The sequence below is a fragment of the Podarcis bocagei genome (assembly GCF_964188305.1).
Source record: "Podarcis bocagei genome assembly, chromosome: 9".
In the NCBI taxonomy this organism is placed as follows: Eukaryota; Metazoa; Chordata; class Lepidosauria; order Squamata; family Lacertidae; genus Podarcis; species Podarcis bocagei.
Window position 1 is genome coordinate 12,127,418 of NC_138134.1, and position 22,031 is coordinate 12,149,448.

Here is a 22,031-nt window from a genome sequence, read left to right on the forward strand (position 1 = left end):
AGAATAAATCCTATCGATAGGGAGAAGGTAGAGGAATAAACCCTAGAGACAGGAAAAAGAGAAAGGAATAAATTCTAGAGATAGGGAAAAGATAGAGAGAGCCTAACTCTCGTTCCTGTTGTTTCGGAGGGAGCCGCCTCCTCCGAGAGGCGGCGTGCGGCTCGGGAGCTGAAAAAAAAGGCGCTGAAGAACCAGGGCGCTCGGGGAGGCTTGAGTTCGAATCCTCCTCTCTTTCCCGCACAAAGAGTCCGCGCCGCCTTGACCTCCCTGGCAGGGATGTCCGTGTTTCGCGCGCGTAAGGGGTGCGAAATGGCGAGGAGTGGGGCGGGGATCGGGGAAGGCAAAAAAAGGAAAACACAGCAAAAAAGGGCGGAGTGACGGGCCAGCCGCTTGTCGGCCATTTGCATTTGGCTCCGCCTGCAATTGGGGAGAGGAAGAGCCGCCCGGGGGGAAGCCGCGATGGAAGACGGGCAGCGCCCCGGGGTGGCGGTGGTGCTGGATCGGGACCCCTCCATCCCAGCTCCCCGTTGCCCTCACGGTGAGTCGCCCTTCCTCCCCATCTCGAACGATGGCCGCATGCTGCAAATCCCACTTTTCTTCCGTTTTCTTCCCCCACACCTGGCAAATCTCGCCTGTCCATATAATTGTCGCCTTTGCACGCCGCCTTTCCTCCCCAGGAGCTCAAGGCGGCTTAACCTTCAGCTTTGCGCCTCCCCGTTTCCTCCTTGCAACAGCCCTGCGAGGTAGGCTAGAGCAGGCTTCCTCAAACTCGGCCCTCCATAGACTACAATTCCCAGCATCCTTGACCACTGGTCCTGCTAGCTAGGGATCATGGGAATTGTAGGCCAAAAACATCTGGAGGGCCAAGTTTCAGAAAGCTAGTTATCTCCTGCTTGGACTACTGCAACGCGCTCTACGTGGGGCTACCTTTGAAGGTGACCCGGAAACTGCAATTAATCCAGAATGCAGCAGCTAGACTGGTGACTGGGAGTGGCCGCTGGGACCACATAACACCAGTCCCGAAAGATCTCCAGGCTTCTCGCAGCTCTGCGCAACCCTAGGGAGCCCGACGCCAAGCCACGCCGGGCTCCCAAGGGTTGGGCAGAGCTGCCTGCGCTCCCAGGCTCCGCGCAGCTCTGCGCAACCCTAGGGCTCCCAAAGGTTGCGCAGAGCTACCTGCATTCCGAAGCCTGGGGTGTGCTGAAGTGTGCGCCCAGGCTTCGTGCAGCTCTCCGCAAGCCTGGGGAGACCGGCGCGGCTCCCTAGGCTTGTGGATAGCAGGCTGTTCTGGGGGCTGGGGTCGGGGGAAGCTCGGGCTTCCCCTGCACCAGCCCCGTGCCTGGGGGGGGGATACATTTTTTTTCTTTATCCCCCCCCAAAAAAAAACCCTAGGTGCGTCCTATGGGGCGGTGCGCCCTATGGGGCAAAAAATATGGTACATTCCTTTCAATTTATATCACTTTCTACAATGCCCAATAAGAATTCTTCTGGTTTCTTTATAAATGTATATTTCAACATTTTTTTCATCTCATTATATATCATCTCCCAGAAGCTTTTCATCAAGGCGGCTTAACCTTCAGCTTTGCGCCTCCCCATTTCCTTCTTACAACAGCCCTGCCAGGTAGGCTAGAGCAGGCTTCCTCAACCTCGCCCCCCCCCCAGATGATTTGAGACTACAATTCCCAGCATCCTTGACCACTGGTCCTGCTAGCATTCTAACTTAACTTGTCTAGCCGAAATAAGTTCCCTTGAGTTAAGTGGGATAGGTTGCAGCAGTAAAACAGGGTCATTTCTCCCAGTGGGCCTTAAAAATTGCCTACCAGTATTTCTAGGAGTTTATTTAGAATTTGGAGTGTTTTTTTAACTTGTTTCTGTTAGCTTCATTTGGGCAGTTTAGTGATGTGTTGTTGTCTTTCCGCTTAATCTACATAATGAGGTTGCCACATTTTTTCTGTAGCGTCATGTTCTTCCAAGAAGAATTGGAAAATAAAATGTGAAATATATTTAACGAAAGGCAGAGCATCACAGAGGCAAAAACCAAACAAAATGGAAAATGGAAGCAAAAGCCCTGTTGGACCTCCCTGACCCTGAGTTTCTCCACCCCCGATTTGGTGTCAGTTTGTTTGCTCCAACCCTTTGTAATAATAATAATAATAATAATAATAATAATAATAATAATAATAAAATAATTTTATTTATACCCCGCCCCCCCCAGCCAAGACCGGGCTCAGGGCGGCTAACAACCAATAATAAAAACAAGTTGATTTAAATACAACTTAGAAAACAAGATTAAAATACAACATTAAAACATTAAGATGCAGCCTCTTCACAGGAGGATAAAGGAAAAAGAAAGAGGGGGAGGGAATCAAATTGATTCCAAGCCAAAGGCCAGGCGGAACAACTCTGTCTTACAGGCCCTGCGGAAAGAAATCAGATCCTGCAGGGCCCCGGTCTCATGAGACAGAGCGTTCCACCAGGCCGGGGCCACTGTTGAAAAGGCCCTGGCTCTGGTTGAAGCTAATCTAACTTCCTTAGGGCCCAGGATCTCTAGGGTGTTGCTATTAATGGACCTTAAGGTCCTCCGTGGGGCATACCGGGAGAGGCGGTCCCGTAGGTACGAGGGTCCTAGGCTGTGAAGGGCTTTAAAGGTCAAAACCAGCAGCTTAAATCTTTGGGGTTCCTTTTACTATCTCACTGCAGAGTTACCCCAGAAAATATTCCTGCAGTAGTCCATCTCTATCGGTGAATCCTCTGAAGGAATAAATACCATTCAGTTCTTCTCACGGGCGGAGGAAGGGGGTGCGGTGGGGACGGACCGTCCCGGGTGCCTTTGCTGAGGGGGGTGACATTTGGTGCGCCGCCTGCCCGCGACTCCCAAGCCTACCTCGAGCTGTTGGGAAGGGGGGAGCTGCAGTGCTTTGCCGGGGGCATTCCCTCCCTTCCCCCTTCGTTTTCACAGCTGGGGGAGGCTTGGGAGTCGCGGGCGGGCAGCGCGCCGGATGTCCGCCATTGGTGGCTTGCTCCGCCCCCGGTTGCAGGGCACGCGCACCGCTCTGTGCACCCGAGCGGCTGTCCCGCCATGTGGGGTTTGCCCGTTTGTTTAGAGCCTGTCTGTACAGGGGGGGAAAGGTAAAGGGACACCTGACCGTTCGGTCCAGTCGTGACCAACTCTGGGGTTGCGGCGCTCATCTCGCTTTACTGGGCAAGGGAGCCGGTGTACAGCTTCCGGGTCATGTGGCCAGCATGACTGAGCCGCTTCTGGCGAACCAGAGAGCCGGTCCACTGTCCCTTAGACCTTGTGGGGGGCTGGACTATATTTTTTTGGGGGAAAGAAAAAACTAATTCCTATGCCCCACAAATAACCCAGAGATGCATTTTAAATAAAAAGACACATCCTACTCATGTAAAAACACCAGGCAGGACCCACAAATAACCCAGAGATGCATTTTAAATAAAAGGAGACATTCTACACATGTAAAAACACGCTGATTCCCGGGCCATCCAAGGACTGGATTGAGAAGGCGATTGGGCCAGATCCGGCCCCTGGACCTTAGTTTGCCTACCCATGATTTAGATTCAGTCTCACACAGTCCCCATCCTACTGGCATGGCTGTGAGAAAGAAGTTGGAAGTTTTTTCTTCTCTTTCAGATAAAGCGCTGGTTTTCTCCAAAGTTTTAATTTATATTACAAGTTGCAGAACTCTGTATCATTACTGGTCTACATAAAAAAAGAAAAAGAACTATATAGAGGGATTTTAATCCTCTCTGTTCCCTGCAGCCATGTGGACAGAGAGACAGGCTCTCTCCTCCCCCAGACATGCCCAGATAAAGAACCTGTTGCCGGGGAGAATTCTCGTTGCTAAGCAGACTTGCTTCAAGGATCAGTTCAAGTTTATTTTTGGAATCCACCAACATTTATTCCCATCCGCCTCAGTATTTTAGTGTAGGCCTTAAATTTGCATGTTCAGACCCAGAAACCTCCCCCTAAATAAATTCACACTTTTTTTTTGCATATTATTTTTAATTAGTTTTTTAACATATCATTTCCCACAATAATTAAACATACTTTTACATCTTAGTCATTTTTTTTACTTCCATCAATCCTGTCTGAAAATTTTCCAATCTAATCTCTCAGTATGCATTTCTTATCTTCCCTATTACATTTCAAACTCATAACCAATATCTCTATCTTTTTCTCCTTTGTAACATTTTGTATATTTCTCCTTACAAAACTTCTTGTAATCCTACTAGCGTAATTTGTTGATTACAGTTGCTCTTCAAATAATTCATATACTTCTTCTTTCAATCTTCTGTAAATCTCTGGTCCCGCAGATTTCAAATCCTTCCTGTCATTTTGTCCAATTCTGCATAGTCCATTAATTCCGTCTGCCATTCTTCTTTCATCGGAATTTCTTCTTGTTTCCATTTCTGGGCTAACAACACTCTTGCCAAATTAATTCACACTTGACTCAAATTTTGGTTTTGGTTTTTGGCAGAATTTAGGCCACAACTTTATTGATTACAGCAAGTGACTGGCTGCATAGGCTTCTGGTTCGACTAGCTCCCTGCACCGTTGCAGGTAGCGCTGACCCATAGGTCAGCCTAGTGTGAACACTTGGATAAGCGGAAAGCCGGGAACAGGCTATCTCTGCCACCCAAATGTCCCCCTGGACTCAGGCACGGGCACAACCCCCTCAAAGGGGTTGACCAAACCATCGAGTCCCTGGATTCCTTTAACGGAATACCCTTCGCATGGGGATGGCGAGAGCGTTCTCCCATCCCTATCACCTGAACCAGAGCCTATCCGCAACCTTACAAGTTGTGACGATTTGCTACGTGGCAGGCGAAACCCAAATGGCAACAGCCAATCAGCCAAGTGGGGGAAATTCCTGCTGTGCCCCTGTCCCAACGACAGACGACACAGGACAGCAGTGCAAGGTCAAGCGCAAAGCCCGAAAAGTAGGGAGAGGTGGGCAGGTGTTCCGAATGCACACGCCGAAAGAGGAAGCTCTGGATCACGTGCATGGGTATAAATAGGTCCCTCAAACAGTTTGGATTGTGTCCCATTGGCCAGATTGCACCCAGCTACGAGGGACGCAGGTGGCACTGTGGGTTAAACCACTGAGCCTAGGACTTGCCGATCAGAAGGTCGGCGGTTCAAATCCCCGCAGCGGGGTGAGCTCCCGTTGCTCGGTCCCTGCTCCTGCCAACCTGGCAGTTCAAAAGCACGTCAAAGTGCAAGTAGATACAGTGGTACCTCGCAAGACGAACGCCTCGCAAGACGGAAAACCCGCTAGACGAAAGGGTTTTCCGTTTTGGAGGCGCTTCGCAAGACGAATTTCCCTATGGGCTTGCTTCGCAAGACGATAGCCCATAGGGAAATATCCGGGACAGCGGGGATGCGCAGCGCGTCTTCCCCACTGTCCTTGGACCTCCTCCGAAGCCGGGCGGTGCGGCGGGAACGCCTCCTCCCACCGCCGCCGGGCTTCGGAACGGTGCTCCGAAGCCGGGCGGGGGGGAGGGAACACCTTCTGAAGGCGGGCGGGGGGCGAAAGTCTTTGCTCCCCCCTGCCTGCCTGTCCCGGGGTTTTTTAAAATGCTGGGGGTGGGAAGAAAAGCCCTTGTCCCCCCCCCCCAGCCTTCAGAAGAGGACAGACTGTCCCCGGACCTGGTCTGAAGGCGGTTTCCCTAGGAACGCATTAATTGATTTTCAATGCATTCCTATGGGAAACCGTGCATCGCAAGACGAAAAACTCGCAAGACGAAGAGACTTGCGGAACGAATTAATTTCGTCTTGTGAGGCACCACTGTAAATAGGTACCACTCCGGCAGAAAGGTAAACGGCATTTCCGTGCACTGCTCTGGTTCACCAGAAGGGGCTTAGTCATGCTGGCCACATGACCCGGAAGCTGTACGCCGACTCCCTCGGCCATTAAAGCGAGATGAGCGCCGCAACCCCAGAGTCGGCCACGACTGGACCTAATGGTCAGGGGTCCCTTTACTTTCACCTTTACGAGGGACCTACCAATCGGGTGTTGTGGCTGACCAGTCGTACCCACCCACAACACAGGGTTTCGGTTTCCAGGTCTCACCACAATACGTGCCCTCTTTAAGGGAAGACCCGATTTCACCCAAGTTCAGTCAGTTTCTTCTAAATACTTTCTCCCTTGCCAGTATCCCCCAAAGATTGCTGACAGGTCAAGTGAGATCTTGAAAGTCTTCCTTTGATGCACTTAATCTTTTAAGAATAATGTACTTTTTTTTATTTAAGAGCCTATATTTCAATGACTTAAGTGGGAACGAGCTGTACCTGATTCATTGGGGCATCAACTTAAGTTCATTTTTGTTATCAACATTGACTATTGCTATTACTTGTTGCAAGACTCTATTATTCCCGCCCCCAGAAAAAAATAATTCCAGTGTTTTCGGAATATAGATCTTTCAATGCTTTTCTCTCTTAGGCCCCACCCTTCTGTTTGCAAAGATTGTTCGAGGAAAAGAAGAGGGAAGAAGATTTTACGCTTGCTCTGCTTGCAGAGAAAGAAGAGACTGTAACTTTTTTCAGTGGGAAGATGAAAAGGTATACAGAAAGAATAAAGGTTTTAACCGTACAGTTGATACATTTAATCCTCAAGAACATTGTCAAAACACCAAATCTGAACACTCTTAAATTGCATTGATTTTCGTTAGAGGATTAAGCACACACAGTATTTAACTGTGGTTTGTATTCTCAGTTTGTAGAGTTCTGGTGAGCAAAGGGCTTGCTAAGGAGTGAAATCGTAGGGTTAGATCCAGATACAATCATACTTAGCCCCATTAAAATCAGGGTAGATTTGATTTAAAATAAATCAATTTAAAACACGATTTAAATCATTAGTCAGTAAGACTTGATTTAAATCATTTTTTTACAGAAAGACTCATTCTTAATGGTATAATCTTAATATTTACAACCAGATGAAGGTTTCATTTTTGGAATAATAAATTTTCAGAGCAGTTTTTACAGTTATATCAAAAATGACTGATTTGGTTATACTATTAGAAATACATAGACAGATAATTATGAAATTATTGTGAGGTTTAATAAGTTAAGTGTTTTTAGTTGGAAAACTTTTCTGCTGTACTTTATTGGAAGGAGAAAAATAATCATTTCCTTAATAACAATTTAAACAATTTATTTAACCAAAACAATAACATTATAGCATATGTATCCATGTTTGTTAACTTATGTGGTTAATTTTATATTTTATTTTTAAACTTAGACTGAGTTTTAGCACACATGAAAAACTTAAAACAAATCCTTATTTCCTGATGAATAGCCTTTGGACTGTAATGTAACTTAAATAGAAAACTATCTTTAGAAAGATTTTTCCTCCAAAAGCATTTTATTTTAAAAATCCAATTTAAATTTTTTAAAAATCCATTTCTTTAATTTTTTTAAAGAAAATCATTGATTTTTAGTCACCCTGATTGAAATCAATGTGATTTAAGGTAGGCAGGACTGAGTCGTCTCACTGATTTCAACAGGTCTTCTCAAAGCATTAAGAACAGCTCAATTTTAAATGGGATCCGACTCATAAGATACTTCCTCATAAATGTTAAGGTGTGATATATAGCTGGTACCTTTATATATTGGTATCTACATATTGCTGGAATTTTGTTCACCAATACAGCTGGACAGTTAAGTATCTTGCAGAACCGCAGGAATTCATACTACAGTAGTGTGCTCATATGAAAACTAGGTACTCTAAAGAATACTCAGTGGCAGTGCTTTTTTTCTTTAAAAAAAATGTTTAGGGGCACTCTCATTTTTCTCCTCATTGAAATACTGCCCCTCAATGAAGCCAAACTTAGATTCACAAATTGTTACGGAGTATGTGTACCCCCAGGAAAAAAGCATTACTCAGTGGTGTGTTTTTTTTAAGCTGTGTGTCATTGGCAGAGATTTGACATACAGTGGTGCCTCGCAAGACGAAAATAATCCGTTCCGCGAGTCTCTTCGTCTAGCGGTTTTTTCATCTTGCGAAGCAACCCTATAAGCGGCTTAGCGGATTAGCGCTATTAGCGGTTTAGCGGATTAGCGGCTATTAAAGGCTTAGCGGCTAAAAGGCTCTTAGCGGCTTAGAAAAAGGGGGGGAGCGAAAAAAAATCGGAACACTCACAAGACGTTTTCGTCTTGCGAAGCAAGCCCATAGGGAAATTCGTCTTGCAAAGCAGCTCAAAAACGGAAAACCCTTTCGTCTAGCGGGTTTTCCGTCTTGCGGGGCACCACTGTAAAATTCGTTTTGCGGGGCACCACTGTAAAAGAAGGGGAGAAAATGGGGAAATTGGCTGAAGACTTTAGAAGAGAGAACCAGTGAATGTGCACATCTGAAGTCACGTTTCAGTCATTTAGCAAAAAATCCACATTTTGCATTATTATTATTATTGTTGTTGTTGTTATTATTATTATTAAATTAAATTAAATTTGTATACCACCCTATAACCGCAGGTATCAGGGCGGTTCACAGGATAAAATCAGAATATAAAACCTCAAAATACATGATCAAAATAAAAGCAAAAACATCCCAGTAGTTCTTCTTCCCAAACGAAGCAAATACTTAAGTATGTAGAACTGAGGACTACTATGAAGCAAAATTTGGATTTTTAAAATTTCTGAGTGGGCCATAGATTCTGAGAGAAAAAAAATTGAAACTTGAGCCGGACTGAATTCTCAAAAACTGTATCTGTTTGTGATAAATATTGTATGTATTGTAAATATGTAAATATTGAATTTCTACGTATATTTCATACACATTTTCCTCAGGTATCAGAAGCTAGACTTTCAGCACGGGAAATTTACAACCAACGCCATCAACCATTATTATCTCACAGAGACAATGTAGAGAGGTACCTATACAATTATTATTTTTATTTGAATGAATCAGTATTCCTTTTTAAAAACAAAACAAAAAACCAAGGGTAGTATTTGGTGTTCCTGTACTGCCTAGTACAAGAGATTTCTCCTTGCTGAAAGGAATTTCCCCCTCTTTGCTCCAGGGAATCTTTTGTTTATTTATTTGTACTTTTCAAGTTTATACATTTCACTAGTTTCATACATTTCACTAATTTTACATTCATCTTGACATTTCAAAACTCGACTTCCATCCCCCTCTTTCTGCGGTTCCTTAAATTTATTTTCAATGCCTTCTGCATATCCAAATTAACTTAATTTGCTCATTTATTCATCTTCTTTAAATACGTTCTTTTACAAAGCCACAGGTTGTTACAATAATCCTGCCCATGTTTTTATCTGTTTATAATTTTTCTGTAAATATTCAATTAACCATTTCCATTCATGTTTTCTTGATTTCTTATTCTCCTGGTAAGTTTTGCCATTTCTGCATACTCCATAAGTTTTTGTATCCATTCTTCCTTTACTGGGACTCCTGCTTCTTTCCAGTTTGGGGCAAGTACAGTGGTACCTTGGGTTAAGAACTTTATTCGTTCTGGAGGTCTGTTCTTAACCTGAAACTGTTCTTAACCTGAAACACCACTTTAGCTAATGGGGCCTCCTGCTGCCGCTGCGCCGCCGGAGCACGATTTCTGTTCTCATCCTGAAGCAAAGTTCTTAACCTGAAGCACTATTTCTCGGTTAGCGGAGTCTGTAACCTGAAGCTTATGTAACCCGAGGTACCACTGTAACGTTCTTGCTGCTGCAGTAGCATACATGAATAAGTTTCTATACATTTCAGGTAGTTCTGTCCCTATAATTCCCAAAAGAAAAGCTTCTGAGTTTTTTTACAAAGGTTATTTTAAACATCCTTTTCATTTCTTTCTCATTACATTTCCAACACTTATTTGATTTAGATTTATGCATTTCTGCCAACTTCCTCGGTGTTAGATACCATTGATATATCATTTCCATATAATTTTATCTTAGACCAGGCACGTCCAACAGGTAGATCGTGATCTACCCAGTAGATCACTGGATGTCTGTGGTAGATCACTGGTAGATCACCGGCTCCCCGCAAAGAATCTCAACTTTAGCATGCACAAGCAGAGTTCATCTAGATCAGGGGTCAGTAACCTTTTCCAGTCGTGGGCCGGTCCACTGTCCCTCAGACCATGTGGTAGGCCGGACTATATTTTGGAAAAAATAATGAATGAATTCCTGCGCCCCACAAATAACCCAGAGATGCATTTTACATAAAAGCACACATTCTACTCATGTAAAAACACACTGATTCCCAGGCCGTCTGCGGGCTGGATTGAGAAGGCGATTGGGCCGAATCCGGCCCACGGGCCTTAGTTTGCCTGCCCCTGATCTAGATGGGTGGAGAGACCCACTTAGGGCAAGGAGTTGGAAGTGAGGCTAACAGAGAACGAAGGCAATCAAATGCTGTTACGGCTCTGTGACGGATTTCCAATTTGTGTTCAAATATAAGGTACAAGGAGTATGTAGCGTTGCCACAGTCAGAAAGAAGGTTTTGCAGAGAATGCCAGCTGCTGCTGTTGCCATCAGAGTGGGGAAGACACCTGGGCCATCAGGTCCTTAGTGACGTCTCTGTTGCCCATCTGAAAAGGCCCAGCCAGCTCCTCATCCCTCTGGAGAATAAGAAGACAAACGCACAATACCTGTTCACCGAGAGAAGTTGCCAGTTCCTGCTGGACCTTATCACTACACTGGGTTTTAAAAGGGTGCTTTGTGTTGGCACCCCAAGGTAAGTCAGTGAGTAGTACCCCTGGATACACACACCTCTGGCTGCGTATCCTTCAGGAGGCAAACGCGGCAAACCTGGAAGCATTTTTCCGGGTTTTGCTGCATGCGCACAAGTGCTCTATGCACCGCTTGCATGTGCAGAACATGCACCTCCAGTTGTGAATTCCTCGGGATAAGACTGGAGCTCCAGAACGGATCCCATGCGCCACTGTATTTGGTCCCAGTGGGACCTGGAAATTGGTACCTCTTAGGGTTCTAAAAGGATTTGTCTTGAGGCATTTGGCATTGCTTAAACAGATAAGGGACGCGGGTGGCGCTGTGGGTTAAACCACGGAGCCTAGGACTTGCCGATCAGAAGATCAGCGGTTCAAATCCCTGTGACGGGGTGAGCTCCCGTTGCTTGGTCCCTGCTCCTGCCAACCTAACAGTTCGAAAGCATGTCTAAGTGCAAGTAGATAAATAGGTACCGCTCTGGCGGGAAGGTGAACGGCGTTTCCGTGCACTGCTCTGGTTCACCAGAAGCGGGTTAGTCATGCTGGCCACATGACCCGGAAGCTGTACGCCGGCTCCCTCGGCCAATAAAGCGAGATGAGCGCCGCAACCCCAGAGTCGGTCACAACTGGACCTAATGGTCAGGGGTCCCTTTACCTTTACCTTTAGGGTTCTAAAAGGCTTAGTCTTGGGGCATTTGGCGTTGCTTAAACAGATAATGACTTATTTCTAAAACAACTTCATTGAAGTAAATAGCACTTCCTTCTCTTGAGTAATGGAAAAGTGGCTTTGGATGCTTGCCAGAAGCATTAGCAAAGCCCATCCAACATTCAGTGTTGAATGCTAATGAAACAAAACCTTAAAATGATTGTACAGTCGTACCTCCGCTTACGTATCCCTCCAGTTATGTAAAGAATTGCTTGTACCCTGTTACTTACATAGTTATGGGATTCATGGCTTTATTTTTTTGGGGGGGTGGCTTCCTCGTATGTTTAAATAGAACATTATGTATCATTTTATATTTTCTTGATATTCACGTATTTTACATTTAAATGGTTCATGTTAACCTTTCCAGGCTGCATGAATTCATCAAATTCCAAACATCGCAGGATCAGGAAAACTGCATTAAGAGCCTTTTGTTAGATATTGATTTCAGGTAAGCTTTTATTAAAAGTTATTTCCCCCCTCTGATCAAAACCACCACAAAGCTTATTTTATCTAGCCAATGGGCCATGGTCAATGTTCTCTGTTTGCCAGTGGAAGAGCTGTTGTGCTAGCAGGTGGCAGAGTTTAAAGGCTGTGCAAAAAAGGAATAAAATACAGCAGTTGTGCTAGCAGAAGCTTGTTGCGAAACAACTGATTCTTCTTGTGCAATCTGTCGAACAACCAACTTTGATAATGTGCATTCTTTTGCTTTGCGCAGCAGTTGGCTACGACTCAGTGTAAATGATTATTCCCCTCTGCTGTGTAGATGTAGACTTGATCTATGAGATATGGGGAAATGGTCAGCTCTTTTAAGAATGTCACATGGACCCTAGGAGCAGGAATAGACCTTGAGAAGTGAAGAGGTATCTGGAGGTCAGGGGAGGGGAGAAAAGAAGGGCAGAAAGTCCTAGTGATGCAGCAATGGAACCGCTAACACATCTGCAAAGCTAAGCAGGGTCTGGTGTGGTTTCAAATTGGATGGGAGACCATGTGTTGATATTCCTGGGCCCTTCCAATTCTATAAACCTGTGATTCTATGACAAGGCACTAAGAAAGAGGAATCTGATGGAAATGTAGGTGGCAACTTTTAAGGCCAGAGAAGACAGGAAACTGAGGCCATTTCACATGCTGACTTGAGGCAACAAGTCGATTTTGGCAGACTTCTTTTCTTTTTTTGAATATAATGAGAATAATTAATTTACAGGTACTCCCAGTTTTATACAGAGGAGGACTTCTGCCATTACAACATGTTTAACCACCATTTCTTTGCTGGAGAGGTAAGGCCTAGCCAAATACTGGGAAAATTTTTATGAATACTACTTGTGGAACCTAGCACTTCTCTCATTTCTTTGAATGAACATTAGGAGCTAAGCAGATATTTATTGTTATTTAGTTATTGAATTTGTATACAGTGGTGCCCCGCAAGACGAATGCCTCGCAAGACGGAAAACTTGCTAGACGAAAGAGTTTTCCGTTTTGGAGGTGCTTCGCAAAACGAATTTCCTATGGGCTTGCTTCGCAAGATGACAATGTCTTGCGAGTTCCTGCTGGTTTTTTCCCCTCCCCCCCTTTTTCTAAGCCGCTACGCCGCTTATCAGCTGATCCAATCAGCAGATAAGCTGCTAAAAGCTGCTAATAGCGCTAATCCTTCAATGGGCTTGCTTCGCAAGACGAAAAAACCGCTAGACGAAGAGAATCACAGAACGGATTATTTTCGTCTTGCGAGGCACCACTGTACCTCTCTATACCCAGGGGTCTCAGGGCGGTTCGCAGAATAAAATCAAGAGATAAAACCAAAAGATACCTAATAAAAATAAAACAACAGCCCAATAGCACCCCCCAGAAAAACACATTTTAAAAGGGCATAGGATGTAAATTAGTTCAGCCAAAGGCCTGTTTGAAAAGGAACGTTTTTGCCTGGCGCCTAAATGTGCATAATGAAGGCACCAGGCGAACTTTCCTGGGGAGAGCATTCCACAGACGGGGAGCCACTTTAGAGAAGGCCCTGTTCTCGTGTTGCCACCCTCCGGACCTTTCGAGAAGGAGGCACACAAAAGAGGGCCTCGGAAGATGATCTCAGGGTCCGGGTAGGTTCATATTTGTGTGGGGATCTGCTCATTGGGGATTCAAAGACTTGCGTAGTCAATGCAACGGACATTTGTTTGTTCTTTCCATTTTTCTCCTGTTTCATCAAGGTGCAGCCCTGTACATGGCTACCCAGAAGGAAGCCCAGCTGAGTTCAGTGGGGCTTATTCCTAGGTTAGCATGTATAGAATTGCAGCTTAAATGTTTTAAGAAAAATACAGTGCAAGAATATCTCTCAAATAAAATGCGGGTGTAAAACAGATAAAATTATTCCACACGCTAGAGAGGCGTTATGTATGCTTACAAATAAAAAGGTAAAGGTACCCCTGACCGTTAGGTCCGATCGCGGACGACTCTGGGCTTGCGGAGCTCATCTTGCTCTATAGGCCGAGGGAGCAGGCATCTGTCCACAGACACTTCCGGGTCATGTGGCCAGCATGACTAAGCCACTTCTGGCAAAACCAGAGCAGTGCACGGAAACACCGTTTACCTTCCCGCCAGAGCGGTATCTATTTATCTACTTGCACTTTGATGTGCTTTTGAACTGCTAGGTTGGCAGGAGCTGGGACCAAGCAACGGGAGCTCAGCTTGTTGCGGGGATTCAAACCATGACCTTCCAATTGGCAAGCCCTAGGCTCTGTTGTTTAGACCACAGTGCCACCCACGTCCCTATTGTTGTTGTTTAGTCATTTAGTCGTGTCCAACTCTTTGTGACCCCATGGACCAGAGCACGCCAGGCACTCCTGTCTTCCATTGCCTCCCGCAGTTTGGTCAAACTCATGCTGGTAGCTTCGAGAACACTATCCAACCATCTCTTCCTCTGTCGTCCCCTTCTCCTTGTGCCCTCCATCTTTCCCAACATCAGGGTTTTTTCCAGGGAGTCTTCTCTTCTCATGAGGTGGCCAAAGTATTGGAGCCTCAGCTTCAGGATCTGGCCTTCCAGTGACCACTCAGGGCTGATTTCCTGGAGAATGGATAGGTTTGATCTTCTCCATGGGACTCTCAAGAGTCTCCTTCAGCACCATAATTCAAAAGCATCAATTCTTCGGCAATCAGCCATAATTGCATGTAAATAGAATGTATAGGGATATCATACTTTTAAATTCATGCCTTAGAAACGTTTTTCACTACTTCAGAGATTACAAAGTGATTCCTAGAGGTTGACTGGCAGATCACCACTTAGTTTGAAATGGAAGTTGTCTCTGATCTCTTGCAGGCTGCTTATGAGATATGTGAGAAGTTCTTGCAGGAGGACAATGGGAAAGACGTCATCATGGTGGCTGATCCTCCCTTTGGGGGCTTGGTTGAAGCTTTGGCATTTAGTTTCAAAAAGCTGATTGCAATGTGGAGACAAACAGGAGGTGCAGGTAACTATTTCTGATTTCCGATCAATTTGATATTAGAAAAATGAAGGCATCTTTTCTAATTCCAAATGGTATATGTTTGCTGGACAAATACAATGCAGCAATGCAGGCGATATTTGCCATTTGTACTCATCCGTTAAAGCTTTATCTGAAGAACAAGGGACAACAGCCATTACAAAACTGTTTACAGGTTTATGTGATTTCAGGCAGCGCTTGCAGATTTTTATTATCTGTTCCTTTATGTGACGAAAAGTACATTTTTTATTTCCTTTGCTCTCCTAGATCCTAGCGACAACAACTTACCCATACTTTGGATATTTCCATACTTCTTTGAGTCACGCATTCTTGAATTTTTTCCAAATTTCAGTATGCTGGATTATCAGGTATGGGCCCAGAGAAGTGGTATTGTGAAGTTAAAAAAAAAAAGCATTCTTTTTTCTAAAGCTAGTCATTTCATGGTGGATATGGACTCTGGTAATTTATTTTGTGTTGGCTAGGATGAGATGAAACCCACTGTCAGAGCACTTTGAATTTCCTGTTCTGACTGATGCTTTTTGTGCTGCAACGGGAGACAATGTAGAGCATTGGTCTTTAAGAACCCACTATAAAAATGCATTGTAATTTTTAAAAAAAAAATCGTCCCAACAACAATTTTGGAGGTGGATTCAGCCTCTGAAAAGGCTGAAGACTACTGGTATACAGAATATTTCACTCTCTCCAAAGTCACACACGTTATCATTCTAGGCAGGCTTTTCAGTGGAGCTACTGATGGGACTAAAATATGAAAACAGTGGCACCCTAATCTTGCTCTTTTCTTGTCTTTGGGGAACTGGACTTCTAAATATTATAAGCATAGGTAGAGAATAGATTGAAAATGTACACGAGGACTCTTTCCTGACTTGGAATTTAGCTGATAAAAGCTATTCAGTGTGTTTTAACTCTGTTGTCTTTTATTTTCTAGGTGGACTATGATAATCATGCCCTTTATAAGCACGGAAAAACAGGTCGTAAACAGTCCCCAGTTCGTATATTTACCAACATTTCACCACGTTTGATAGTGCTTCCTGTGGAAGAAGGATACAGGTACAGATTTTGTTTAACCCGAGTGGAGCTAAAAGGTTTTTGAATTTTACTTTATAAAAAAATTGTGTTTACAAAGTGTTTGTGTGGCCTATTGAGAAATCTCTTTACTTACTTGTAGCGCTGTATCGTGAATATTCCTTACAGCAGACTAAGAATTTTAATTGTTTTTTTCTGGGTCTGCCAGGTTTTGCTCCATCTGCCAGCGGTACGTTAGTTCAGACAACCAGCACTGTGAAATCTGTGATTCGTGCACATCAAAAGTAAGTGTGTTTAGAAAGAGTTTTAGCAAGACTTGGTCCTCAACTTTAGTACGTATCTTGCAGAATAGCATTTTTGTGTGACTGCAGGAGGATACAGACTTACTTGCCCACTTTGGATTAGCACATTTCTTTCTAACAATGTGTCCTGTAAGAGGAATATCGAGAAAGAAAATAAGATTTTGCTCTTCTAGTCAAGGAAGATATTCCATGTGTGCAAGGAAAAGGGGACATTAGTATTAAAACAGTGGGGGGGGGGATTAACAACTGGAGCGCTAAATATTTCGATTTTTAAACTATATACAACTTTTATAATTTTTCAAATAGGATGGGAGACGTTGGACGCATTGTTCCCTTTGCAAAAAATGTGTAAAACCCTGTAAGTATTACAAATGATCACTTTTTACCATCAAATTTGCAATTAGAAGATCAAGCTCAAACTATTAAAAATGTTAAGCAGCTATACTCAACAAGACAGACTCTAAACAAATACCCTTAATCAATAAGGGACTTTGACAGGGGGTTGGAATAGATGACCCTGGGGTCCCTTCCAATTTTAAGATTCTACAGCCCAGAGTTTTCTTCTGTGTTGTGGAAGAACATGGCTCCTTTTGAACTTTGTTGCCCACTCTTTCCTAGGCTGGCTAGAGACCTGAACAGGGTACAGTGGTACCTCGGGTTAAGTACTTAATTCTTTCCAGAGGTCCGTACTTAACCTGAAACTGTTCTTAACCTGAAGCACCACTTTAGCTAATGGGGCCTCCCACTGCTGCTGCACCGCTGGAGCTCGATTTCTGTTCTCATCCCGAAGCAAAGTTCTTAACTTGAAGCACTATTTCTGGGTTAGCGGCGTCTGTAGCCTGAAGCGTATGTAACCTGAAGCGTATGTAACCCGAGATACCACTGTATTCCCCTTAAGGGTTGCAGGAAATGATCCCAGTGGCTGGAATTCTCACAGAATTTAACAACTTACACATTTTCCTTGTTACTTTTCCCGCCCTTCACAGCTTGGATTCATTGCAGCGTTTGTGGTCGCTGTGCTCTGCCGAGTCACTCTTGTAAGAATGCTGACGCTGGATCTGAGACGGGATGCTTCATTTGTGGAGCGACAGACCATAAACGCGCCACATGCCCTAATCTACATGTGGTTAGGAGAATACACCAGTAAGTTCATCCTACCATTATCTACTACGTACTTACCGTGTCAACATCCATAAAGGTTCTGAATATATATTTTTAAGGGGAGGGATTCCAAACATCCCTTCTTTATATCTTCCCTCTGGCAGCTATTTATTGCAATTCACATTTCCAGTTTTATAGATTTGAAAGTGCAGTGCTCAAGATTATTTGCCTTGCTTTGCAGAGGCGGGAAAAAGTCAAGGCAAAAGAAGAAGAAGTTGTTGGTGGATGTGAATGCTACGAAAACAACAGGTGGAAGGAAGATGAGAACTGCAGTATAAATTATGGGCTATGTTTGCACAAGTCCTTCATTCACTGTTCTCCAAATATTAATCTGGATACTGAATATCTGACTGAATCGGAGGCCATATTTTGCAACTGCAAATATCCCCAAAACACCAACTCTTGCTGATGCACTAAATGTGTGGAAATATATATATATATATATATCTCAATATTACAGTCTTTTTAGCACACTGTGTATATACGCTTTCAACAATGCACAACAATGTAACTGAGTTAATATTTTATAAATATTAATATATTTTTGCAAAACGAAACTTTGTCTTTGTTTCCTTACCTTTCCGGAGACTTCAACGACTGTGCTCATGTCTTACTAAAAAGTATATTTCAAAGCAGCTAGCAAGGCAGTAGGACGCACATCAAGAATTGCAAGAGGTAAAGGGTAAAGGACCCCTGGACAGTTAAGTCCAGTCAAAGGCGACTATGGGATTTGAGGCGCTCATCTCGCTTTCAGGCCAAGGGAGCCGGCGTTTGTCCACAGAGAGCTTTACGGGTCGTGGCCAGCATGACAAAACCGATTCTGGCGCAACGGGATACTGTGACGGAAACCAAAGCGCATGGAAACACCATTTACCTTCCCGCCACAGCAGTACCTATTTATCTACTTGCATAGAATAAAAAAAATATATAAATTAGTTTGGAGATGGTATTTAACACCAGTCAGATTAAATCAAATAAACAAAGAAAATTTGGTGTTATGTTGGAGGGGATGCCAGGAAACCGGGAATTATGGTCACATATGGTGGGGGTGTAAATATGTGCCATTTTTTGGCAAAGGGTGTTTAATGAGATAACAGCGATCACTGGTTTAAAGCTGACCAAAAGTCCAGAGGTAGCTTTATTATCCATTTACGATGGGGTGGAAGGTTCACAGGCTATGAAGGACGTGCTCACAAATTTACTGACAGCTGCACACATTATGATAGCTAGGAATTGGAAGGGGCAAACAGAATATAAAATGGAAGAATGATATAAAGAGGTGTGGGATATGGCTATGAAGGATAAATTAACATGTGCCATTAAGGTAAGATGGGGAATATGCAGGAGAAATGATTTTGAGGAGATACGGAGGGTATTTGTAGAATTTGTACTGTTAAAACGGAAAGGGGTCAAACCATCGCAAGAGGTATTGAAATTTTGTGAGGTTGGGTAGTTACAACGGAATGGTCTTGGTGGTGGGGTGCACATTTTTATTCGTATTTATGATTATTACTTTGTCAAAATAAAATATTTTTTTAAAACAAACATAATTGCTTAAGCAAGGAATTCCATCTCCCCATTCAAGTATTCATGGATATGGAACTTGGTGCCTCCAATCAACCAGAGATAACAGAACACTAAAACTCTCCGAAGGATTATTCATTTAAAATAGAAAGTTTTATAGTCAGAATGGCTCCAGAACTAATTTCCCGCGATTGTATGAACATGGTAAGCTAGTCAACTTTCAGTCTTGTTAACAAGATAGCAGCACTTTACAAGACTGGACAAATGCAGATCTGAAATGGTCTATTCACACAGCATATTTACATGGATAAAGTCAAACATGGAATAAGGAACCATTTAGGGAAGGCATTCCTCTCTTCTGGTAAAGGTAAAGATAAAGGGACCTCTGACCATTAGGTCCAGTCGTGATCGACTCAGGGGTTGCGGCGTTCATCTCGCTTTATTGGCCAAGGGAGCTGGCGTACAGCTTCCAGGTCATGTGGCCAGCATGACTAAGCCACTTCTGGCAAACCAGAACAGCACACGGAAACGCCGTTTACCTTCCCGCCGGAGCGGTACCTGTTTATCTACTTGCACTAGTGTGCTTTCGAACTGCTAGGTTGGCAGGAGCTGGGACCGAGCAATGGGAGCTCACCCCGTTGCGGGGATTTGAACTGCCGACCTTCCGATCGGCAAGCCACCCGCGTCTGTTGCATTTCCTTCGTTTGTTGCCCTCCACTTGCCTTTATCTCTAAGATCCACGTTGTTAGATGTGTTTTAGGCTGGTTCCTTACAGATTTACCCTGTTTACCACTGCACCCTTCTTGCAGTGGGAAGTGCGGGTGGCTCTGTAGTCTCAACCACTGAGCCTCTTGGGCTTGCTGATAAGAAGGTCGGCGGTTCAAATCCCTGTGACGGAGTGAGCTCCCCTTGCTCTGTCCCAGCTCCTGCCAACCTAGCAGTTCGAAAGCATGCCAGTGCAAGTAGATAAATAGGTACCGCTGTGGCGAGAAGGTAAATGGTGTTTCCATGTGCCCTGGTTTCCATCACGGTGTCTCATTGCGCCAGAAGCGGTTTAGTCCTCTTGGCCACATGACCCGGAAAGCTGTCTGTGGACAAATGTTGGCTCCCTCAGTCTGAAAGCAAGATGAGCGCCGCAATCCCATAGTCGCCTTTGACTGGACTTCACCATCCAGGGGTCCTTTACCTTTACCTATAGGGATAAAAAACAGCAAGTCAGTGATACAGTGGTACCTCGGGTTAAGTACTTAATTCGTTCCGGAGGTCCGTACTTAACCTGAAACTGTTCTTAACCTGAAGCACCACTTTAGCTAATGGGGCCTCCTGCTGCCGCCACGCCGCTGGAGCACGATTGCTGTTCTCATCCTGAAGCAAAGTTCTTAACCTGAAGCAATATTTCTGGGTTAGCAGAGTCTGTAACCTGAGGTACCACTGTAGCTCGATGGGAGCAGAGGTCCTTAGTGGCTGCTCTGACAACTTCCTAGAGAAGTTCGGCTGGTTCCCGTCTTGCTGTTCTGCCCACAGGTAAACAACCTTCTTGCCTAGTGCTGTGCTGTTTCTGTGGTAACTGGATGTTTTCAATAGTTTCTAGATATATACAGTGGACCCTTGGGTTGCGAACGTGATCCGTGCGGGATGCACGTCCACAACCCCCAGCATTCGCAACCCGCAGCGGCGCATCTGCGCATGTGTGACCGCCGAAACACGGAAGTAACCCGTCCCGGTACTTCCGGGTTTTGGCGATTCGCAACCCGTGAAAACACAACCTGAAGCATCTGTAACCCGCAGTATGACTGTACATAGAATATCAATCCTATTAATGTTTAACTGCTTTTCAAGCCATTGTTTCCCACCCTATGCTTTTAGCAGTTAATAGTAATAATATTATATTATTATATACCCCACCCATCTGACTAATAATAATAATGATAATTTATTTGTACCCTGCCCATCTGGCTGCCTTGCCCCAGCCACTCTAGTCGGCTCCCAGCATATACAAAAACCTAATAAAACATGCACTATTTTATCAGCTGAATCCGTCAGTTGCCCTGTTCTTTTTGTTGTGTTTTAAATAGTTTTGATTCCATTAATGTTTAATAGTTGCTTTTTTTTAACGATTCCCCCAGTTCGTCCATTGCGTTTCCAGCTGTCCTTTTTATCTGCCTTGAGTCAGGGGGAAAAGGCGAGATACACACAAAAGTAGTCATCATAATGATCATCACAAGCTGTAATACTAATAGAATAATAATGATATATAATGATAATAAAAGGGGGAGGTCTGTAAGAAGATTCCCCCCTCCCTCCGCCTGCTGTCGCCTTTTCCGAAGCGGCGCAGCCAAGCAGAAGCGCGCGCCCAGCCTGGTGGGCGGCGTTGGAGAGCGCGCAGCGCCCGCCTCCCGCTCCGGAGTCACTCCCCTTTCCTTCCCCACCGGAGGAGAAGCGACGCCGCTTCCGGAGGTTGGGCCTTTTCTGCCGGCGCAGGTTGCGCGGGAGAAACGGAGCGCTTGGGGCTGGAGGACTGGATCTCCGAGGGACGGGATCTCCGGGCGCCGGGTGCGTCCTAGCGATGGCAAAGGGGGCAGCTGCTGGCTTTGGGTAAACCGGATCGACCGAGGCGCAGGAGAGCGGCCCAAACCTCCAAGAGCACCCCTTGCGATTGCAAAAAAGGAGAGGAGTGGCATCACCAGGTATAGAGTTTACATCTCTCTCTCTCTCTCTCTCTCTCTCTATATATATACGGTATATATTTATATATGACTTCCCTTCTTCTCTTTCCATGGTTCATTTTGCATAACATAAATCTCTGCATAAATGCATAAATGAAACCATTCAGTGTTCCATTATTACATCCATCAAAACTTAACCACACTGTTGAATTTATCTTAATGCTGCCAACGTTTTCAAACGTACACAATTCCCTCCCCCCATAAAGTCAGTAGAGGTTTTCCGATCTTTAAACCTACGTTCTTCTTGTTCTCTTAGAAGTTAGGTCCGCAAGTTGTGCATATTCTGTCAACTTAAGTTGCCATTCTTCTTTGGTTGGGACCTCGCTCGTTTTCCATTTTTGGACTAACAAAACACGGGCTGCAGCAAAGGGACCCCTGACCATTAGGTACAGTCGTGGCCGACTCTGGGGTTGCA

General features: G+C 44.5%; 2 protein-coding genes across 3 annotated transcripts in view; both read left to right on the top strand.

Annotated features, from left to right (window-relative positions):
* The first annotated feature begins 335 nt into the window (after positions 1–335).
* Positions 336–17,923, top strand: ZCCHC4 (zinc finger CCHC-type containing 4). 2 transcript variants are annotated; one of them, XM_081207795.1, is made up of 13 exons: positions 336–538; positions 6,462–6,580; positions 8,804–8,886; positions 10,425–10,700; positions 11,766–11,846; positions 12,600–12,672; positions 14,697–14,847; positions 15,127–15,227; positions 15,806–15,927; positions 16,112–16,187; positions 16,512–16,563; positions 17,192–17,348; positions 17,497–17,923. In XM_081207795.1, the coding sequence occupies exons 1-13, from the start codon at positions 460–462 to the stop codon at positions 17,642–17,644; spliced, it is 1,518 nt and encodes a 505-aa protein (XP_081063921.1). In that variant the 5' UTR covers positions 336–459; the 3' UTR covers positions 17,645–17,923. The 2 variants fall into 2 exon arrangements, with proteins under 2 accessions (XP_081063921.1, XP_081063922.1); XM_081207796.1 differs by having other exon boundaries at positions 340–538; positions 17,548–17,923.
* A 3,386-nt stretch (positions 17,924–21,309) lies between these two features.
* The window catches only part of ANAPC4 (anaphase promoting complex subunit 4), a 36,926-nt gene continuing 36,204 nt past the window's right edge, over positions 21,310–22,031 (top strand). The window contains exon 1 of the mRNA XM_081207673.1: positions 21,310–21,577. The gene's annotated coding sequence lies outside the window, so the exon portion shown is untranslated. The remainder of the gene's footprint in view (positions 21,578–22,031) is intronic.